Below are 21,331 nucleotides of genomic sequence, written 5' to 3' on the forward strand. Positions count from 1 at the left end.
TGTGCTCAACAGCCACAGTCAGGTCCTTTTGGAAAAACAAAGTCAGGCTGAATTAGGTTTACACCAAATGGCTTCCTCATATACTCCAATATATCCTATTGCCTGCCATTTCTATTTTGTCACCTCCAAAGCCCCAAATCCTAACCATCCCAAATTCCAGTTTCCCCCCAGTGCAGCTGATGGGCTTTCTGGCCCTAGTACGGTTTGTCTAGGCCGTTTTCCCTGCCTGGTCCTCTATTTCTCCTCCTCCCCAGCTCACATGTCGTCTCCTCTGGGAATCCTCTCTTCACCACCCGCTTCCTCCCAGTCAGGAGGAATGGCTCCTTGATTTGTGTCCTGCTAAGAAAACAACTCCATATAGCACTTAGTTCTTTGTGCCTGGTGAATCACTTAACTCTTTCGGAGCCTGCCTCCAAGAGTGGTAGCTTCTGGGAGACGGTGTTGGCTGTGCAGCCTCTGAGTGTCACCCAAGGCGTCTAGCACGGTGCGACACGGAGTAAGCGGGCAGTTGTCCCAAGAGGGGTCCAGTTTAACTCCTAGAAGCCGAGGCCCCGACCCTGCCCAGGCCGCGCCCACCGTGAATCCCTGCCTCTCCTCGGGCTCCAACCCTCTCCTCTGCTCCCCATCACCTGAGCCGGCCCGGCTCCCCAGGGGTCCCGCTGGCTCCTCCCCTCGAGGTCCCTCCCGCCGTCTCCTGGCGGGCGCGTCCCCTCCTCCACCCCATGGCGGAGCCCTGCGGGGATGAGGGCGGAGCGTCGCGGCTGATGGCTGGGAGCCGGGCTGGGAGGCGCAGGGTGAGCAGTGGGTTCCAGACGCGCTGCCGCCTGGCTAGGGGGCTGGCATGGCCGCGTGCTTGTGAGAGCGGAGCGCGCGAGGGGCCGCTGCCACCATGCCCGGGGGCGTGGGCGCCGCCCGGCTCTGCCTGCTGGCGCTCGCCCTGCCAGGATGGACCAGAAGTAAGTGTCCGGGCGCCGGGGTGCTGGGGAGGGATGGAGGCGGGTGGGTTGGGTGGCCCAGAGACCTGGGGATCGCCCCCCGCAAGTCCGGGGGGCTGCGCCCCCGCCGGCCCCCAGCCTGGGAGCCCAGGCTTTGTTCCCACGTTGTGCGCCCCGGGAGGTGGTTGGAGGTCCGGGAGACCGAGGACAGGCAGAAAACAGCCGGTCCCTCCCTCGCTCGCCTTCCTCTCTCTTTCTCTTTTTCCTCTGTTTTACTGCTTTCGGCTTCTCTGTCCGCTGCTTTCCCAGTCTCCTTTTCTTTGTGTGTGTGTTCCTATAAATATATATTGATAAAATTGGAACCATACCATATGTACCGTTTTGTGGCTTGCATTTTCCACTGCACGTTATGAGCACTTCCCACCGCACATTATTTTCCCACATCATTACATTCTCCAAAAACATGATTTTAATGACTATAAATTCCATCAAGAAATCACAGAAGTATAATTTTCAAAAAGTTAAAAACATGACTCTCATACAAATACAGGATGAATGGGTGGCAAAGATTTATTTAATTCATTAATGAGGCATTGAATAGAAGGGTAAGGCTGATGGAAAGCATTAGAAGAACGGGAGTGGTACAGGCATTGGAGGAAGAATGTTGAAATCATGTGCTGGGACAGATGCAAAGTGGTCTATGCCCCGTGGGCCCAAACAACCATGATTCTTGGTTATCTATTGTACTGAAGTTATTTGCATCTCTAGCCCACAGAAATCTAGAGTTAACCCAGAACTTCAGAGTATAATCTTTTAATTAATAGTCAATTTAAAAAGTCAAGCAAAGGTACACTCCCCTAGTTAATCCAGTGATCTATGGGAGGGCCTGTCAAACAATGCTCCAATGTGGATTGAAAGACATCCTGCTTGCTTTTTGCCTTATTTACAGATTTTGAAGAATTTTTCTTAAGATGTGCTGTGTTCCTCTATTATTGAGCCTTTACATTGCTTTCAGTATTTTGTGCAATCATAAAGATCATTTAATTCCTTTAATATTTCATTAAACATCATATAATTCCTTTTTGTTGCAAAGAATCCAGACTTCTTAGAGCCACTAGAGCAGGGTCTATGTCTCTCTGGTCCCCCCTGAATATCAAGCACCTAGCATAGTACTTGGTACATAGTTAAGTACTCACAAAACACATAATGAATAAATGAATACATTGTTTCTGATTTTTACCAATATAATGAAACTAATGCTAGTCTAAGGAGATTATTTTTTAGGATATATTTTGATTGAGAATACATTATATCAGTAATATGAAAGAAAGGTTAATCACTCATAATCCGGCCACTCCAACAGAACAACTATGGCCATCTTTTGTATCACTCATTATATTCTGTGGTTGGTTTAGAGAGAATAGATTTTGGAGTCCTCACCCCCATCTCCAGGAATCCTATGGATTTGGCCTATTCTTGTGGAGACTAGTTTACCTAGGTCTTGAGAAATTCCCACTTTATGAAGATTGTCTGCAACCAGTGTTTGAGGTCTGCACTGCCCACAACAAGTGTCTCCTCAAACAAGTTTCAATTCACCTTTCTTGTAAGATCCTGCTACTACCTGTCAGGGTTGTCTTGAGGATGAGGGAAACTGAGTTGGGAGAGTGATTTGGAAACTGGGAAGTGATATGCAAATGCAAACTTGCCATTAGGAAGCTCAAGTTAGTGCCACGATGCTTTGTGGATTGGGAAGCAATTTCAAAGAGACACTCCCCAGTAACGCTTTGAGATGGGCTGGCGGGTATCATTGTCTACATTTTACAGTTGAGAAAACTGAAGCTCAATGGGAATAATATCCATGGGCTTGACCTCCAGAATATACCCAGAATCCAACTGCTTCATTCCTCTCCACTGATGTCATTCTAGTCTGAGCCACCATCATCTCTCACCAGGGCTCCTGCAAGTTTTCAGCTCTGCCTTCCTGCTTCTACTCTCACTCTTCCCCCCTCCCCCACCCCAACCCCTTCTCCCCCCAGCAGGCAGAGTGATCGTTTTAAAACTGAACACAGATCGTATTGCTGTGTCTAAACCCTCCGGTGCCTTCCAAGTCTATTTATAATAAAATCCAGACACTTTCCATGGCTTCTGCGATATCAGACCCGTGGCTGCCTTGCTGAGCACATCTCCTACCAACTTCCCCCCTCATTTACTAGACTCCAGCTACCTCTGCCTTCTGCTTGTTCTTTAAACAGGCCAAGTCTGCCCCTGCTCAGGCAGGGCCATGGCACTTGCTGGGCCCTCTACCTGGGTCATTCTTCCCCCAAATCTTTGCAAGGCTGCCTTCTTCTTGTCCCTTGGCTCTCCATTAAATGCCATCTTTGCGGATCGTCCTTTCTAAAATAGGCACGGCCTCTTCGGCATCTCTTTATTCCATGACGCTGTTGTACCATTTGAGAATATTTATGTATAGTACTGTCCATCTCCCACCTCTAGAAGGTAAACTTTGTGAGGAGTACAGAGACCTTGTTAGCCCTGTTTACCGCTATGTTGCCAACACCTAGCAGAGTGCCTGACCCGCAGCAAGTACCAGGGCCCTGCAATACAGCAGGTCTTCTAGTGACCCAATATGGGGTCTTTGGCAGTGCCTGCCTGGCTTCGCTAGGCTGCTGAGGTCTGGGATTCCAATGGTTGTGCATCCTGTATTGGCAGGAGGAAGTGGGGAAGGCAGCCCCCTGCTACAGCATGAACTGACAATACCTCAGTGGAAGACTGCAGAAAGCCCCACGAAAGAAAAGGTAAGACTCAAAGTATCTCATTTTCACAGGCAGGAGTGACCACTCTATTCTGTGAGGCTTGGGGTGACCTACTCAGCTTTCCTGGAGGCCCAGTCATCACTATTAGTTCTGTTTCTGGCCCGTTCTATCGTGTGTGTTGGTTTTGGAAATCCTAGATGGGACTTTCCTTCATGTGTGACAAAGTTTTAGATCACTTCCGAATGTTATTAGTTGAGGAAATGAAAATCTGCATTAATGCTGATACAAGCTAAGTGCAAATATGTGTTACAGAAATCACTGACTCTAAATTGGAATTGATTAAATATTGTCATTATTATTTTTGTTCTGCATAATAAATGCTTTATTTTATTGATGAGATAATGTACTTGGAGAGAAAAATGATAATCCAAACTCTCTGTGTGTGTGTGTGTGTGTGTGAAGAAGATTGGCCCTGAGCTAACATCTGTACCCATCTTCTAGTTTATGTGGGATGCTGTCACAGTATGGCATGGAGAGTGGTGCTAGGTCTGTGCCTGGGATCCGAACCTGTGAACCCTAGGCTGCCGAAGTGGAGTGCATGAGCTTAACCAGTACGCCATCGGGCTGGCCCTCTAAACTCTTTTATTTGTAAGAGACAGGGTAGGGACCTAGTGCTGGGAATATGTCTAAAAATCCAGTAGGGTCCTTGGGCTCTGATACCAGCAAAATGCACAGGCTTTATCAAGGAGATTGGGAATAAGACAGAAAACATCATCCTGTTCTTACAGAGAGGACCTGTGCATCTAGGTTACTTTTTGTGGTTCAGGTTTTTACAGTTTAAGTGAGACATGAAAAAGCTTGAAAAGATGATGTGATTGCTGTGTGCTGGTAACCAGCTATGGGACCTTCCACTTTCTAAACTTCAGTTTCCTCATTTATAAAATAGGGCTTAGAGTGAATAAGAAGGAAGAGAGCTGGGGAGAGGGGGTAGTTCATAAGATCCCTTTGCGTTCAAACGGTCAGTGATTTATTGGGCAACGTGTAACAGCAAGATTATAGTAGGAGAGAGGAGAGAGCTGTGTCAGGAAAGATTTCAGACTTTGTGACTCTTGAATCTGGAAAGGTAAATGGAGAGGAGAAATGCCTGGAATCGTTGAAGTTATGGCTAGAGTAGTACAGACCTGTCCAAAAATGCTCCGATTTGGATTAAATAAGGGAACTTATAGTGAAAATATTAGGACAAATGAAAGCAAGTAACATTTTATCCTAAAGACGGTAAATGTGTGGAATTCATGTCATCAAAAAGTAGGAGAGGCTGAAAATAGCTTCAGGAAACGTCTAGACAAGTTAATGGATGGCCCTCATAGAGCAGGTTATTTTTAAAAGTTAAGATCTTGGATAGTCCAACCTATCCATTATTGCCTGAGGGCTGGATCTGATACTTTTTGTAGAGGCCTCTCTGTTCCCTCCAGATGTGGGATGCTGGGCATCCTCAGGAAGAGCCTGAGAAACAAAGTGGAGATCCTGTCTTTGTTTCCAGCCATTGTCTGCCCAGAATCTGGGTCACTGTATTTTGTAGAAATAGTCAGCATAGTGCCTGGCACCATAAGTATTTGTTGAATGAACAAATAAATAAATGTCAAAGAGACAGAGAGAGTAGAAGGTAGGTCCACTCAGGCCTCTTATTCTCAATTATCTAATTCATTCATCAAACGTTAATTGATCATTCACTGTATACCAAATATTGTGCTAGATCTTAAGGGGGATGCAGATATATAGGACAGATTTCCAATACCCTGTGGAGCTGAAGATCTGTTTAATCCAACCCTGAAGAGAAAGGAATTTTCACCCATCCCTGGGGGAAGTAAAAATAGCGGGTTGGCTTCCTGCACTTCCCAGGAGAGGTGATGTTGCCTCTTCCTAGCACGGAGTGGAGTTCTGAGAGAAAAGCTGAGTAAAGCTGGACAGGGAAGCTGCATAGATCTTGCAATGCTGCTTCATTGTTTTGCTTGAAATGTGCCCTGGAAACAAAGAACATCATACTTTAAATATCAGTGTCTGAGCATTTTCCAGACCAGAGAGAAATATTTTTGGATTACCCGCTTAAAAATAAATATTCCTACTCTTGTTGCAGCTTGTATCTCTTTGGGGGAGAGGTGACAGTGCTTTGATTTGTGTCACCTTTCCTTTTTTGTGTGGGCTGTCACGTGGCCACCTACCTCTTGGATAAGGGAGTTGCTACAGCTCTGTTGCCATGTGCTTTTCCTCAAATGCCCACTTGGTACTGTGTCCTTGATGCTTGATGTGATTGAGCAGGGAACTTGCTCCAGAACTCCCCAGAGTAAAGTGGCAAAGAACCAGAATAGGCGTTGGCAGAGCTGAATCAGGGCATCAGAAACAGAGAAGTGAATCCCTTAGTGAAAGTTATTGGGCAAACATCCTCACCTTCCTCCCCTCATGGTTTTGAAATGTCCCTTCTTAAGAGAAGTCAACAGGATAAGTTAACAAAAAATAGCAAAGGACAGGGTTGCCCAAGTGTCCTGGATCAGAATATTCAGATCTCATCAGAGCTCTTGGTGGCCCCAAAATCTCAGGGATGCTCAGGACCCTACTGGGAAGTAGAGTTTGGGGCAAATAAGAAGAGGAATATGCTCGGAAGAGGCAGGCTCCTAACTAGAGGTGGCAAAGCAGACACGCAAAAACTAAGCTTTAGGGTCAACCTTAAAAGGGGAAGAAGATCCGCTGTAGCCAGAGCTTCTGTGGATTGAAAGAGACTTCAAGAGTTCACCGGTTCCTCCGTCTCAAGTTAGAAAGCATGTATATAAAACACTCCAGAGAACTGATCCTGTTTTAAATAGTTTTAAATATGTAAAACTCCTGTTTTAAATAAATAATTTCTTCCTTTAAAAAGAAGTTAACTGCCTTAAGTTTAGTTGTTGAAGCATGGAAGTTTATTATGACTTTTATTTTTAATTTCTTTGAAATCTTCCACACGAATAAGGTAAACAGAACAGAAATAAAAAGCCTGTTTAAAAAAATATAAAAGCAATTATAAAAACAAGGAAAGATGCATGAAATAAAACTAACCCATGATCCCACTGCCAGAAGTAACCATGATAACCCTTTGATTTACTTCTCTCTTCTTTTTTCCTTTACAAAAGTATATTTAACTAAAATACACAGTGTTGTGTTTTGAACCTTTGCGCTTAATAACTGTCATGTAGATTTTCTTGATAATTTAAAAATTATTTAAAGTCGTTGTTTTTAATGTTTTATCACGGGAATGGGTCATCGTTTATTTAACCGCTCTCCTGTTTTTGCATAGTTAGGTTATATTTCATTAGTTGTTATTATAAGTAATGAGCATCCTTGTGTACAGACCTTTGCCTGTTCTTCCATTTGTTGGCTTCAGACACAGTCTTATATTACTGGGTCAGAGGGTCTCAACATTTTAAAACTCTTGGTCCATACTATCGAATTATTTTCCAGTGAGTTGGTATCAATTTAAATTCTCACTGGTAGGGTGCGAGAGTGCCAATTTTACAGTGTGCTTCACTGCGTTGTGATTTTGGTTTTAAAGGAGCTTCATCACTTTGATTTTTTAAAAGCTATCTTTAAAAAAAAAAAGGAGCAGGGAGCAGTTACCAGTGATGCTGACCATGTTTTTCATGCTTCTTGGCCATTTGTATGATAAATGACCTATGCTGGGTGCATAGAAACTTTGGCCACCAGCAAATTTTCTCTTGTGTGTAAAATATATCTTCTTTTAAACCTGTAAAACCTTAGTTTGAAGTGTTCCTAGTTGTCTCTTCTGAGATGATTGGGGTCTCCAACCTGAGAGCCAAAATAAAATAAGCACCTACCATAAAGAGGCTTTCCTGGTATTTTACATAATAGTCAACATGTATGAGGGGCTTCCTGTGTTCCAGGCACTGTCATAAATTCTTTATGTTCACTATGTCACTTAATCCTCATAAGATCCCCGTAAGGTTGACTGTTGTTATCTCTACTTTATAAATGAGGAAACTGAGCTGTAGGGAGGATCAGTAATATGCTTGAGTTCATATTACTGCAGTGTCAGAGCCAGCACTTGAATCCAGATCTGGCTCCAAACGAAATTTGCTGTTGAAGATCGTGTTTTCCCACATTTGCCTTTACCAGACCTGCAAGCACTCACACCACATTTCAGCTTGGAGTTTCCTTTCCTCTGTCTTTTAGGAGAAGGCAGATGGGGGAGGGGAATTGGGTCCTTCTGGGATTGAAGTTATTTCATGTTTGGGCTGGAAATGCAATTGACCCTTTTCATTCACTTCCTGTAGATCAATGTGAGAGCTCTGTGCTCAATCCTGTGCCCGTTCCTGGGAACCTTGTTCCCTGCTTTGAGGAACTGACATTCTTTTGTTGTTCTTTTAGCATCCACTCAAAGCTGAGCTCAGGGTAATGGCTGAAGGGCGAGAACTGATCCTGGACCTGGAGAAGAATGAGTAAGTGGACTTCTCCTTTGTGTAAAATGAAACAACTCACTTCCATGTCAACGCCGGACGCAGGTGCCGCTGTTTTGGAAGGAAGCAGTTAGTGACGTGACCTAAGCTCTCAATCCTTGGTTCCTCTGTGGGGAGTGTCTTGCAAAGACAGCATTTCCACAGTTTCTTGAATCACTGTGAAATTACTGGACTGTTTGACATCTTCCTTGAATCTCTTTAGGCTGTATTTCCGGGGCTTCTTAGAGTTCACTGCAGGCACACAGGGTGTGTGTGTGTGTGTGTGCGTGTGTGTGTGTGTGTGGGAGATGAGGGAGGGATGACTGGAGGACTTCGGCAGCTGTCTTACTGGCTGCAGCACAGCGCATGGCAGGAAGCGAAGGAGATTAGAGGAAAACAGTGGAGAGGAGAGAGGCAAGGCGGAGTGTTGTGGGATTTGGCGCCTCAAACCCTGGCTGCTCCATCTGTTCTGGGTCAGCTAAATCTGAGGTTCTGCCAATAAGGGCATGGTCAGCAGTCTCCTGGCTTCCTCGAGCCAGTTCCTCCACGTTCTTAACCTCATTCATCTTGGGTGGCCACCTGGCTCAAAAATATTTCCACATTGATTTGCCATCAAGCACGGTTTTATCTTGATTCATTATTGAGCCGATGAATAGATGTAGTGCATGGCTGCATCTGCTGCTCATTCTTTGGCCATTCTTAATCTGCTTGACCAGTGGACAGCTCTCCTTTACTTGGCTGGGGGACCCTGAAGGCCTTTGGTATTTCCCCTCCAATGGTCCCATTTTTAATTTGCTGCACAGACCTTGCAGATAAGACTGCATGGCTCAGAGAACTGCCTGTCTCCTCTTGGCAGCCTCCAGAGTCCTCTGAGAGCAGATGAGTAATCAAACACATCACTGCCAAGAAAGGGATGGATAGGGACCTTCCCATATCCAGAAGGATGGGAATGGCTGCTAAGCTTGGGTGGAAAGTGAGAATATAAATTATTCCAAATTTGGACTTTTTGGACACTTGCAAATAGGGTGAGTGGAGTCAGAAGTGTGGTAAAAGTTCAACCTAAACAGCATGTGCAGTAACGGGGCTTCGTCCACGTCTTCCCTTTGCCTCCAGTATATGGTGGCCTTCGGGAAGCCAGAGAGATGAGCTTCTCGGTCATTTTTGCTGCTTTCCTCCTGAGAGTACAACCAGCCCAGGAATGTGTTCCTTTTGTCCCTTTCCCTGGAACAGACCTGGCTGGCTGAGTGCCCAGAGGGTGCAGGCTCTGCCTACCTGGGATTTCTTCCCACGTTTTCTTCCTTTGGTCTGGTAGGAAAAAGCCATTAGAGGGTCTGTTCCTGACAGTCTCTCTCGGGGGCCTGCTTTAGCTTCTCAGGGCCCCTGAACTCCAGGTCTAGTCTAAAGGGTCCCTATTGCCTCCTCAATCTAATCTGTCCTGTTCTGCCCCCAGGTAGAGCATTTGACCCTTCAGCTTCCTCTGGATAGTCCAAGTGATGGAGGTGATGTCGTGAGCAAATCCTTAGGAGCTGGACTGGCCAAACAGGGATCCCATCCTTCCCTCATATTTTGGAAACTTTGCAAGAGGTCATAGGAAGTTAGAGCGGGAAGAGGCCTTAGAAAACACTGACTGTGACGGTCCTATGCATGGATGTAGAAAATTTGACTCAAGGGATAGGCACTTGTCTAAGGTGACACAGAAAGTAAATGAGACAGAGGAGACTAGGCTCATTTGTGTTCTTGGCTTGGGTCTGGAGTCATAGAAACCCAGATTCAACTTACTAGCTGTGTAACCTGGGGCAGATTGATGCATCTTTTGGAACCTCAGTGTCCTCACTTATAAAATGAGGCTGGTACGGGCAACCTCGTAGGGTGGTTGTGAGGACTGAATGACGTGATGTGCACAGGGTACTTACAGAACACCTGGTGAGTGGTCGACTACTCTTGTGATTTTTGTTGTCCTCCACTGAGGTTCCAGAGGAGAGCCCAATGATGCGGCTCTATTGTCTGCTGCTCCCAGCAGCTCTGTGCTTTCCCAGTGACTGGCGGGGGCCTGGATGTGGTTCCTGGCCTCCCTGAGTTGGCAGGAGGCAGGAGACTTGACAAAAATGGAAGCAGCAGAGCCAAGCAATATGACCTCACCAGGTATCCCTGGGGGACGGCTTCCTGCTATTTTCGTCTAAATTGGGCTTTTTGTTTTTGAACACGTGTTAGCAAGCGGAACTCCAACTGCACACGACTTCCTAGTGTGTTTATTTCCCAAAGCCTTCCCATTCATGGTGCGTGCGAGTCTGGATTCAAAACAGCTTGGCGGGGGGTGGGGGGGGTGTGTGTGTGATGCTTTTCTGGTTTTTCAAATTGCTGTGTTAGTTTTTATAATCCTATGATATTTGAGGGGAAGCTAGGCCCTGTGCTAAGTGACTCCTCAGAATCTGGTTCTTAACTCCCTCAATGGATTCATTCATTTTTTTCATCTACTATGCATCTGTAGCATTCCAGGCACCAGTGTCGGTACTGAGGATGTAGCTGTGAATAAAACAGTTCTGCCCTTACGAAGCTTATATTCTAGTGGCAGAAACAGTAAACAAATAAAGAAGTGAATGTGGAGTATGTCTGATGAGAAGCGCTGTGGAGGAAACAAAGGAACATAAGGACTTGAGAGCAGGGGGTGGGGAGGGAAGAGCTATATTGGAATAGTGATCAGAAAAGGCCTTGGTGATGAGTTAATATGTGAGTCGAGACCTGAAGGAGGTGAGGAAGTGAGCCATGTGGATGGCCAGGAGGTGACAATTGCAAGGAGAAGGAACAGCCAAGTTCAAAGGCCCTAACAGATTTATGAAGGTTTCCAATCCCCTCCCCACTTCCCCATACAGTGGAGACCCAGGCTTCCCAGGAATTGTGGGCAAAGGCTTCTGGGACTCTGAGGGGAGGGGGAGGACCTTTCTAATTTCTTTCTCATCATCCTGAGGTGTCTGGCCTTCTCCCATCAAATCAAACCCCACGTGCTAATGCATGGCCCAAAATAGCAGTGAGCAGGCCTGTAATGGCATTCACACATGGAGAGATGGCCAAGAATGGTGAGGACGGAGGAGCACAGGGGATGGGCCAGGAGGGAGGGGATGGAGCAAGCTGGCTTTTGGCTCAGGCAGCAGATACCCCAAGATGCCTTAGTTCAACAGCACAGCAGCCAGCAGCCTTTTTCTGCTGTGAAGCAAATCAGGATAAATGGATGACATCCCCATGGGAGACACACACCCTTTTCTCTGTTGAGTGCAGCTGAGAAAAAGTGACATTGTAAGGATGATTTGAATATGACTTTAGTCTCAGACCTGGGTTCAGATCCTGGGTCTGCCACTTACTAGCTGTGTGCCCTCTCTAAGCCTCAATTGCCCTATCTGGGGTATAATGATAGTCCCACGCTGTAGAGCCTTGGGGAGGATGAAATGAGATGTGTGTAAAGGGGTCAGCATAGTGCCTGACTTTTATTCCATATTCAGTCAATGGCAACTGCTGTTTCTTGCTCGTGATTTTTTAATTGCAAAAGCAGTACATACTCGTTGTAAAACATGTAGCAATACCAAAGATAATAAGTAAAAGAATGAAGGTCTACCACCCACAAGGAGGACCGAGTGTTAAAAGTTTGGTGGGCATACTCTGGGCCTTTCCTACAGGTTGAGAACACGCACATAGATCTCAGACACAGTCACAAAGAAGCACACACACAGGCTGCTATTTTTGTTGGGGAGGGAGGAGCAGAAATGAGATTCTGTTATACATATTGTTCCACACTTGTTTTTCTAGACTCAACTGTGTGTCATGAAGGTAGTACTCTGCTCTAATAAAGTACATATTACATCGTTTTACATTTACTCATGCATGTACACATAATTTGCATATGTTGGTGTGTAGCTGTTGTTAGGAGAAACTTACTTGCTATCGGGACAGTGTGGTACAGTAGGGAGAGTACTGAGCTCAGAGACAGATGATGTGGAATTGGTCATCCAGCCAGCTGGCCCTCCTGGGCCTCAGCTTTCTCATCTGTATAATGGGGATTTTGTGCCAGTTGGGCTCTGAGAGCTTTTCCCGCACTACCTGTTTAAAGGATACTGTGTAAGTGGACAAACGGAAAAGAATTCCCTGTCTCAGAGAGTTTGCTCTGCAGTTATGGAACATCCCTGGAAATAGGGCAGTAGGATAAAGGCAAATGGCCCCCAGAACCATGGACCTTGAAGTTGAGGATGAAATGCTAGCTCAGGACCCACCGTATGGCAATATAAACACGAGAACGGAAATGACAGGGAAGAAATTATAGGTTGCTATTTCCACAGCCCACAGTTTTGAGGCATAAATCCATAATATTTTTTCTCCATGTAATTTTCCCCATGCTCTGAGGACTGCCTTGTCAACCCAGAAAGCATATTGGACAAAAACTTGTTTGCTGGAATCAAATGGAATCTTCCTTGGCCATAGGCGTCTGGGGAGATGAATGCCTCCAGGGAGATGTTGACCCTGGCTCTCTCCCTTCTCCTTTCTCTACTTTTTTTTCAAGAGGAGGGCACACTGAACTGTTGAACCAGTTTTGCAGGCTGCTCATTGGGCTGCGTTACTAGAGGGCAGGATCACTACATTACAAGGTCACCGTCAAAAGCAAATGAGCAGCTCAACTAGTGGGCACTGTGCCCAGAGGACTGTTGGCTGTATGCTTCTCTCTGCTAGTCTCTTAAGCACATTCTGGAACTCTCATCTCTTCACTGTACTGTCTTCCTTGAGTGCAAATGGTGATAAGATTTAGGTTTTGGCTTGGGAAAGGGAGAGCTGTTCTTAGGTCTCTCCCCCATTTATTGTGTTCCAGCTAAAGAGATATCCTTTTTGTACAAGTCTAGCTAGTAAGAATGGGTATTTGTTTTCTTTTGTATGTTTATCTACCTCCTGACCTCATGGGGAACAATGATTATCAATGCAGAATTTGGGCATTTAGAGGTTTGCTGATTATAGTTCCACCGTTACTTCTGACTTTATCTCTCTTCACGTCTCTTACTTCTTATCATTCCCTCAGAGATACCATAGGGGAGGAGACTGCTTTTGTTGTCCTGGAAATCAAGCTACAAACCTGGAAAATGAGCAATCATTTACTCAAATGGAGTGATCCAGCTCCCTCATTTTCTCCTTTTTCCCTCTCCGCTATTGAGTTGTATAACCCTGGAGGGCCTGAGGAGGGGAGAATCAGCAGCACGAAAGGAGTTTTTCGGCAGTAGACAGGATGGATTAGTTACCACCTCTTTCTGCTGCACTTCTCTTCCGAGGAGGCCTGGGAGAAATGTGTAGCTGATCCAGAGCAAAACCCTGTGTACCACCCAGGCCATGGAGCTCTCCCCCACCCTTACCTTCGCAGCTCCCTCATGGGTCCAGAGTAGACTTTAACATCTTATCTAGGACAAAGGACAGCTCTCTTTGACTCTCTCTTGTCAGGAGCTTCATTTGTTGTTGGCAAAATGCAATTTCCTGGATCAAAGAGAAGCTTAAGAAAGGCTTAAGATGACATCCCAATGCTTTTGGTAAACTGTGCTTCACTGAGTTGCATTTAAATGAGTCACAGACATATGGATTACATTTCACTTAAAATACACATGGCTTAAGAAATTAGAGGATGTCGTTTTTTAACCAAGTATTTGGCAGATCTAAAGTATTCAAAATGTTTTTCCAAACTCAGCCCACAGCTGGGCTCCCCATTCCCCGCAGCTGAGACTATATGAGCCAAGCGGACTGGTGCCGAGGAAGCCGTTGGACGGCTGGGTGGAGACACCAGAATTTGATGAGAGCTACTTGTGAGTGTCTGAAATTTGCTTCAAACATTTTTTTTTTTTAAGTATCAGGAACTGAATTAACCCTGCTGCGTTGACTCTGAGGCAGTGAATGCGTAAGCTAATTTAAGTTCCAAGCGCTGTGCTCGGCACCTTGCTCCAGAGAGATCTTGTGGTCCTGTTGGAGGTGTAGTTTCCAACGGCGGCTTTGCAGACTGAGACTGATTTCATTTACAGTTCTCATGTTTCCAGCCCCTGGAGTTGCAGGCCAAATGGATTGCCAGCCAATCTGATACAATCTTTGCACAAATTCTCAACCCCACCCCTGCATACGCAGGGTCCCCGTTATTTCTTAATCTTTGGAAACATGACATTGCTTTCTTACGGTCCATTGCGTAAACTCAGTCTAGTAATTACAAGTGGTGATATGAAGGGATGCAGCTAAACGGCTGCCCGAGGAGAGTGTCAGGGAGCATCTGGAATAGAAATAACCTAGATGTATTGATTCTGAAGGCCTTGAGCGCATAAGCCTGAAACACCATAATCCATAGAGTAGAACAGGCTTGGGCTTTGGTGCCAGAGAGACCCAGATTCAGTTCCAGGTACCGACACTTCCTGGTTAGGTGGCCTTCAACAAGTCACTTGCCTTCCTAATGTTATTTCTTCATCTGTGTTCACAATAACACTCACTCCTTAGTGAGCCTTTACTGAGAGCCAGTCACTGTGCAAAGGCACTTCACATGCTGTCTTGTTTAGTCTTTGTGGCAGCCCTTTGAAGAAATATTATTGTTATTTACACTTTATAAATGAGGAAACTCAACTGTGAGGAATTTAGTAACTTACCCAATGCCAGGTTGAGCCAGGAGTCGAACTCAGGTCTACCTACCTCTTATTATATTCTACTGCCTGCATGGAAAATAGACATTAATACCTTCATTGCAGGGTGAGGTAGGCTGAAAAATGTCCCCCACCTCTCGAAAATATCCACATTCTAAACTCTGGAATGTGAGACTATGCTACCTTATATGGCAAAAAATAATCTTTGTAAGTGTGACTAAGTTAAGGATCTTGAGAAGAAGAGATTATCCTGGATTAGCTGGGTGGGCTCTAAATGCAGTCACAAGTATATTTTTAAGAGGGAGGCAGAGGGAGATTTTCTCGAGGACAGAAGAGGAGAAGGCAATGTGGCCACAGAGGGAGAGATTGGAGTGATGCAGCCACAAGCCAAGGAATGCAGGCAGCCACCGGAAGCCAGAAAAGGGAAGGAATGGAATCTCTCAGAGGGAGTACAGCCTTGCTGACACCTTGCTTTTGGCTCAATAATACCGGTTTTGTTCTTCTGGCCTCCACAACGGTGGGAGGCTAACTTTCTGTTGTTTTAAACTGCCAAGTCTGTGGGAATTTGTTACACAGAAGCCACAGGGTTTCTGAGGTTTAGCAATAACGTGTCATAATGTGCTTAATACAATGCCTGGCATGTAACAAGCAAGTTTTTGATACATGCTAAGTTTCATTAGTGCAAAATCAAGAACAAGTGTTTTCTAAAGTGTCTTAGTGGTGCAAAGGGTTGCATGTGGTCCCAGTGACTGTCTTCAAGTATGAAAGTGACAAGAGAAAAACATACTGAGAAATAGCGTGTGTGGTTAACGTTTATAAGCATTTCCTAAGTACCAGGTCATGTTCTCTGATGCTCAGTCTGCCTTCAGGTAACTTCTGGCTGAGGAATGGTGGTCAGATATGAATAACGATGTCAACGATCGTGGTGATAGGTACCATGTAGGAGGTGCCTATGTAGCAGGCTCTGTTCTGCAATCTCTACATGGTTCATCTATTTGAATTGTCACAACAACCCTATGAGATGTAGGTACCTGTATTAGCCCTGTTGGCAGGTGGGAACCCTGAGGCATAGAGCAGTGTGACGTGCCCAAGGTCACCTGGGTGGGAAGGGCAGAGCCAGGACGAGAAGCTAGATCTCTTTGACTCCAAAGCCCAGGCTCTTAGCCGTGGCGTTAAATTGCCTCTTGGATGCCCTGTCCTTGCTCGGTATGCTCTTCTTGGTTAGCACTGGCATTATTACTCCACTTTTCTGCTCTCCCTCTTCCCTTTCCTTCTGCCTTCCATGGGCCCTGGTTCGAATTTGGATTTCCATGTACTGTAGTGGTGTAATCCATGCAGGTTGGATTCAGAGCCTGGCTCTTTGTACCCACTGGTGATGTAAGCTTTGGCAAGTCGCTTCACCTTTTGGAGTCTCAGTTTCCTCATTCACATGATGAGCTAATAATAGTGGCCACCTTGTCGGATGTCACGTGAATTCAGTAAGGTCATGCTCTTAAAGGACTTACATGCTGCCTGGTGCTCTGTGAAAGCCCAGTAAATAGTCGCTATTATTTGTATTTTGCAGGGTCGGAAAAACATTTAAGAATGAAGTAAGAGGGAATTCCCCTGAGTTGGTTTCCAAATGTAATTAAGAAGACTTGGCCTTGAAACCCGTTGCTCCTGGGAGGAAACTCTCTTCTGCTCTCCAGCCATGCCCAGTCTGACCTAACTGTATCGCAACAACACAGCTTTGCAGGGTTCTCCGGTCAGCCAAACTGTACCTCTTTTCTGTGCCTGCAGAATCGGTGCCCGGCCCCTCCCTTGGCAAGGCCCCGAACTGTCCGATAAGGAGGTTGGGGTTTGTTCACGAGTTCCGGCTCTATCTCCTTCCAGGGACCCACAGCCAGGGCTGCCTGTGTAGCCAGGAAGGATGTCCACAGTTTTCTTTTGTCTCAAGCTTATTTCTCCTGGCGGCCCTTCAGCAGGCGCATGGGGTAAAATGAATGGGAGGAAGCTGTCAGCTGCCCTGTTGACCTCAGATCGACCCTTGTCGGAGGGAAGGGAAGCTGTGCACTTGGAGGAAGTCAGGGTTGATTTCGTGAGTTTGAGGATCCCTTTACCAACAGGGTAAACAGGGTATCTTAAAGTAAACAGCCTTAAGACAACGATAGTTGGCATCCAGTGAGTGAGTGTTTACCATGAATGTGCTATTTTACATAGATTTTTTTTTAATCCTATGTGTATACTGTATCCTCAGCTTTGTAACTTATTTTTTTTTGCTTGGAAACATAGCTTGGGCAATCCTCAAATCATTTGAAAAAATGTGCACGAGAACTTTCAGGAATGTTTGAAAACTTTGATAATAGAATTCCAGAAAAAAATTACACAAGTAATAGTGTTTTAAAATAAATGAGATCATACTTTATATGCCATTCTACAATTTGCTTTTTCATTCTTTGTCTTGAGTATCTTTCCACACTAGTACATTTATAGACCTATTTTTTTCTTTTTAATGGTGACATAGGATTCCACTGAATGGAGGGACCAAAATGTATTAATTTCTCTGTTAATGGACAGTTAGGTTTCCAATTTCTTGCTATTACAAATAGTGCTGCAGTAATGGACTTATACATAATCTTTAGGCATATTTGCAAGTATTTCTGTAGGATTGATACCCAGAAGTAGAGTTGCAAGGTCCCATAGCACACATGTTTAAAATGTCTTAAATTTTGACAAATTATACCTCCCACTCCACAGATTACTCTCCAAAGACTGTACCATTTTACATTCATACCGTGGAATATGAGAGTATGTTATAGATACATTTCCATGTAAATTTATTGGATCATTTTTAATGGCTGTTTGATATTACTTTGTATATGTATGCCCTAATTAACTTTTAAAATTTCTTATAATGAAAAATTATCAAATGCACACGGAAGTAGAGAGGATCATGTAGTAAATCTGCATATACCCATCATCCAGTTTCGGTAATAATCAAGATGCCAAGATTAATGTGCTCACCCTATATTCATGGGCATTCAAGCTATTTCCTTTTTTTTTTCATTTTTACGAACAGTGCTAGAGTGAACACCCTTGTATTCTTTGGAAGATACTTCTGGAGGATCACCTCCTAATCGTGAATCACTGGGTCAAAGGGAGTTTAGGTGAAACAAATGGATGGGTAAAGGCACGTTGCCTTTGGTTTCTCTGTAAGTTACATCCCACCAGCCTTGTTGAGAGGGTTGTTTTCACACACTCTCACTGATGGGTTGATTGTTGTGCTTGAGCAGACTCTTTAAACCCAAACCCTCCCACTTTTTTTTTTTTAACAGCTTTATTTAGATGTATAGTTCATCCATTTAAAGCATACAGTTCAGTTTTTTTTTTAGTATACATATGAAGTTGCACAACCCCACCATATTCTAATTTTGAACATTTTAATCACTCCAAAAAGAAGCCATTAACGGTGTTATGGGTTGAATGTGTCCCCAAAATTCATATGTTGAAGTTCTAACCCCCAGTACCTTAGAGTGACCTTATTTGGAAATAGAGTCATTATGGATATAACTAGTTAAGGTGAGATCATACTGGAGTAGGGTGGGCCCCTACTCCAGTATGACTGGTGTCCTTATAAAATCGGGCATTTGGACATAGACATGCACACAGGGAGAATGCCGTGTGAAGATGCGAGCTATGCTGGCACAAGCCAAGGAACTCTCAGAGGCTAGGAGAGAGGCCTGGAAAGATCCTTCCCTAGTACCTTCAGAGGGAGCATGGCCCTGCCAACACCTTCTTCTTAGACTTCTAGCCTCCAGAACTGTGAGATAATATGTTTGTTTTCTTTCTTTCTTTTTTTTTTTTTTGGTGAGGAAGCCCTGAGCTAACATCCTTTGCCAATCTTCCTCTTTTTGCTTGAGGAAGATTGTCTCTGAGCTCACACATCCATGGCAGTCTTCCTTTATTTTGTATGTGGGACACCACCACAGCATGGCTTGATGAGTGATGTGTAGATCTGCACCCAGGATCCAAACCTGCAAACCCTGGGCCACTGAAGTGGAGTGTGCAAACCCAGCCACTATGTCACTGGGCCAGCCCCATAAATTTGTTTTCTAAAACACTCAGTTTGTGGTACTCTGTTAAGACAGCCCTAGCAAACTAATATAAGCAGTCACCCCCCCCCCCCCCACCGACTCCCCACCCATTCTCCCCACCCTATCAGATCTAGGCAACCACTAATCTTCTTTCTGTCTCCATAGTTTTGCCTATTCTGGATATTTCATCTAAAAGGGATTGTACAATATGTGGTCTTTTGTAACTGGCTTCTTTCACTTAGTGTAATGTTTGTGAGTTGTTTCCACGTTGAATGGCGTGTGTCAGTACTTCATTCCTTTTTATTGCTATTTAGTGTTCCATTATATGGATATACCACATTTTGTTTGTCCGTTTATCAGTTGATGGATCTCCTGCCTTTTAAGCCAGAGATAACTTGTCTCCATTTTACAAGGTTGATTTCAGCAAATATTGATTGAGCACTGATGTGTAGAGTCCTATGCTAGGTGCTCTAGGGAGTAGATGCAAACACGCCATCCTTGCCCTCCGGCAGTTTACTCTGTGTGAGAGGGACAGTAAGCAAACAGCATCATCCAAGGAAGATTACAAGTTTACATAATAGAGTTGAAAGAAAAGGGTTGTGGAGGCAAGAGGGATTAGAGAATTTCTGACTGAGGGATAGAGAAAGCTTCACTAAAGGGGGTTCCTTGGAGCTCTGTCTTGCAGGAGCAAGGAGGGGAGGCTTTGGATGAGGGAGAGGAGAGGTGAGTGGAAGAATGAGGAAGGAATTCAGACTGAGAAATTAATACGTAAACAGTTCGTCTGGATCAAGGGGAGCCAAAGCTGTAGTGCTAATAGTCTCTTAGGAATTCAGTATTCCAACTAGCCAAGTCATTTTAATTCAGAAGAGTGGTATGTGGGGAATGAGGAGGGGGTTTCTTTTCCTTCCATGGCTCAGCTATCCGAGGATTTGAGTGGCTTAAAGCTCAATTTTTCATTCTCCTATTTTTGACTTTGAGTTAGGCTCTCGCTTGCCTCAGGTAAAACTATGTGGTCAGGGAGGTGGGTATGGTACTTCTAGGGAAAGATGGTTGAGGTGCACTAGCTAGGCTGTATTTTCTACACCTTGGATGAGAAGAAGTTCTTCCCCCACCCTTCCCTATTGAAAGGAAATTTGGGCCAAGCTGAGTGGACAGAGATGTGCCTGGTGGATGGAGTCATGGACTGCAAGGGGCTGAGCACAGGGCAGAGATGGCTTCTTCACAACTTGGGGAGGCAGGAGAGTCTCTTGAGAAGCAGGGCGTGGTGGGTGGGGTACAGATGGATTTATGAATATATTTGGATTTGGGAGAGGCACTGGAAGTCTCATCTTCCAGACCTCTATTTCTCCCTAGCTTTAAGGATGTGCTGAAGCTCTTCATCCAGACTCCCTGGAAGTTGGAGGATGTTTCTACTCTCCAACCTTTTTGCTTGGGCAATGGAGCATGACTATCCTGGGAAAAAACATCTATGGGAGGAGGAGGCTGATACTGGGGCCTCTGGACTAGTTCTGTCCTGGAAATGAAACTGCATTTACATTGCACTTCAGAAGTATTTTGATTTTAAAAATGTAAGCTTACTCTTTCTCTACTTAGAACTCAGTGGCATACACAGATGTTTGGCTGACACCTTGAATACTAAATGAATAGGCTTTTGGGCACCCTGGGTCAAGTTGCAGGCCTTGCTCAAATTTAACTGGGGGTGGATATGGGGTCAGAGTCCCTGGCTTCTCTGACAAGAGTCTCTAGTGTATGGGGCTCTGGACTACTCATTGGGAATTCTTAACTTGTCTTTCCTTCCTTCTCTTCCTTCATTCAACAAATATTGTGCGTTGTAAGTACGTGGCAGGTATTGGGCTAGGTCCTGGGTGTTTCTGGGAGAGCAATGGCAAGCAAAACACAGTCTCTGCCATCATGGGGCTTAGAGCTTAGTGGAGGAAACAGAGAACTAAACCATTACTGAACAATGTGGGGCATGCTGTGATGGAGGAAGCAGAGGGTACCCTGGGAACATGGGGAGGGGACCCTACCCTGGATTTGGGGTCAGGGAAGGCTTCTAGGATGAAGTGAAGTAAGGAAGAAGTAGGCGGTGGTAGAGGGAGTGGTAGAGTTGACGTATACAAGGGAAGGTGGGTTCTAAGCAGCACGAACAGCAGGAACAAAGGTCCAAAAGCAAGAGTAACACTTGAAGAAGAAAAGTTCTTTATGGTTAGAGCAGAATGATAGGGAGGAAGGAAGTAGTGAGAAAAGAAGTTGGCCAGGTGGGCAGGGAGGGGTGAGAAGGGCCTTGTGGGCTCCCCAAAGAGGTTGGGTGTTTATCTTGAGGGCAGTGGGAAGCTGATGAAGAATATTTTAAAAGCCAGATAGTGGCAGCATCCAAAATACATTTGAGAAGGACTACTTCAACTGGAGTGTAGAGGATGAAGTGGAAGGGGCAAGATTAGCAATAGTAATAAG

General features: G+C 45.0%; 1 protein-coding gene across 1 annotated transcript in view; it reads left to right on the top strand.

The window, feature by feature from the left end:
• Positions 1-766: 766 nt before the first annotated feature.
• ADAM19 (ADAM metallopeptidase domain 19) overlaps positions 767-21,331 on the top strand; it is an 81,572-nt gene continuing 61,007 nt past the window's right edge. The window contains exons 1-3 of the mRNA XM_046668052.1: positions 767-956; positions 3,645-3,730; positions 8,102-8,172. Coding sequence (XP_046524008.1) covers positions 890-956; positions 3,645-3,730; positions 8,102-8,172 — 224 coding nt within the window. The 5' untranslated portion in view covers positions 767-889. The remainder of the gene's footprint in view (positions 957-3,644; positions 3,731-8,101; positions 8,173-21,331) is intronic.

Source organism: Equus quagga, chromosome 7 (genome assembly GCF_021613505.1).
Source record: "Equus quagga isolate Etosha38 chromosome 7, UCLA_HA_Equagga_1.0, whole genome shotgun sequence".
Lineage (NCBI taxonomy): Eukaryota > Metazoa > Chordata > Mammalia > Perissodactyla > Equidae > Equus > Equus quagga.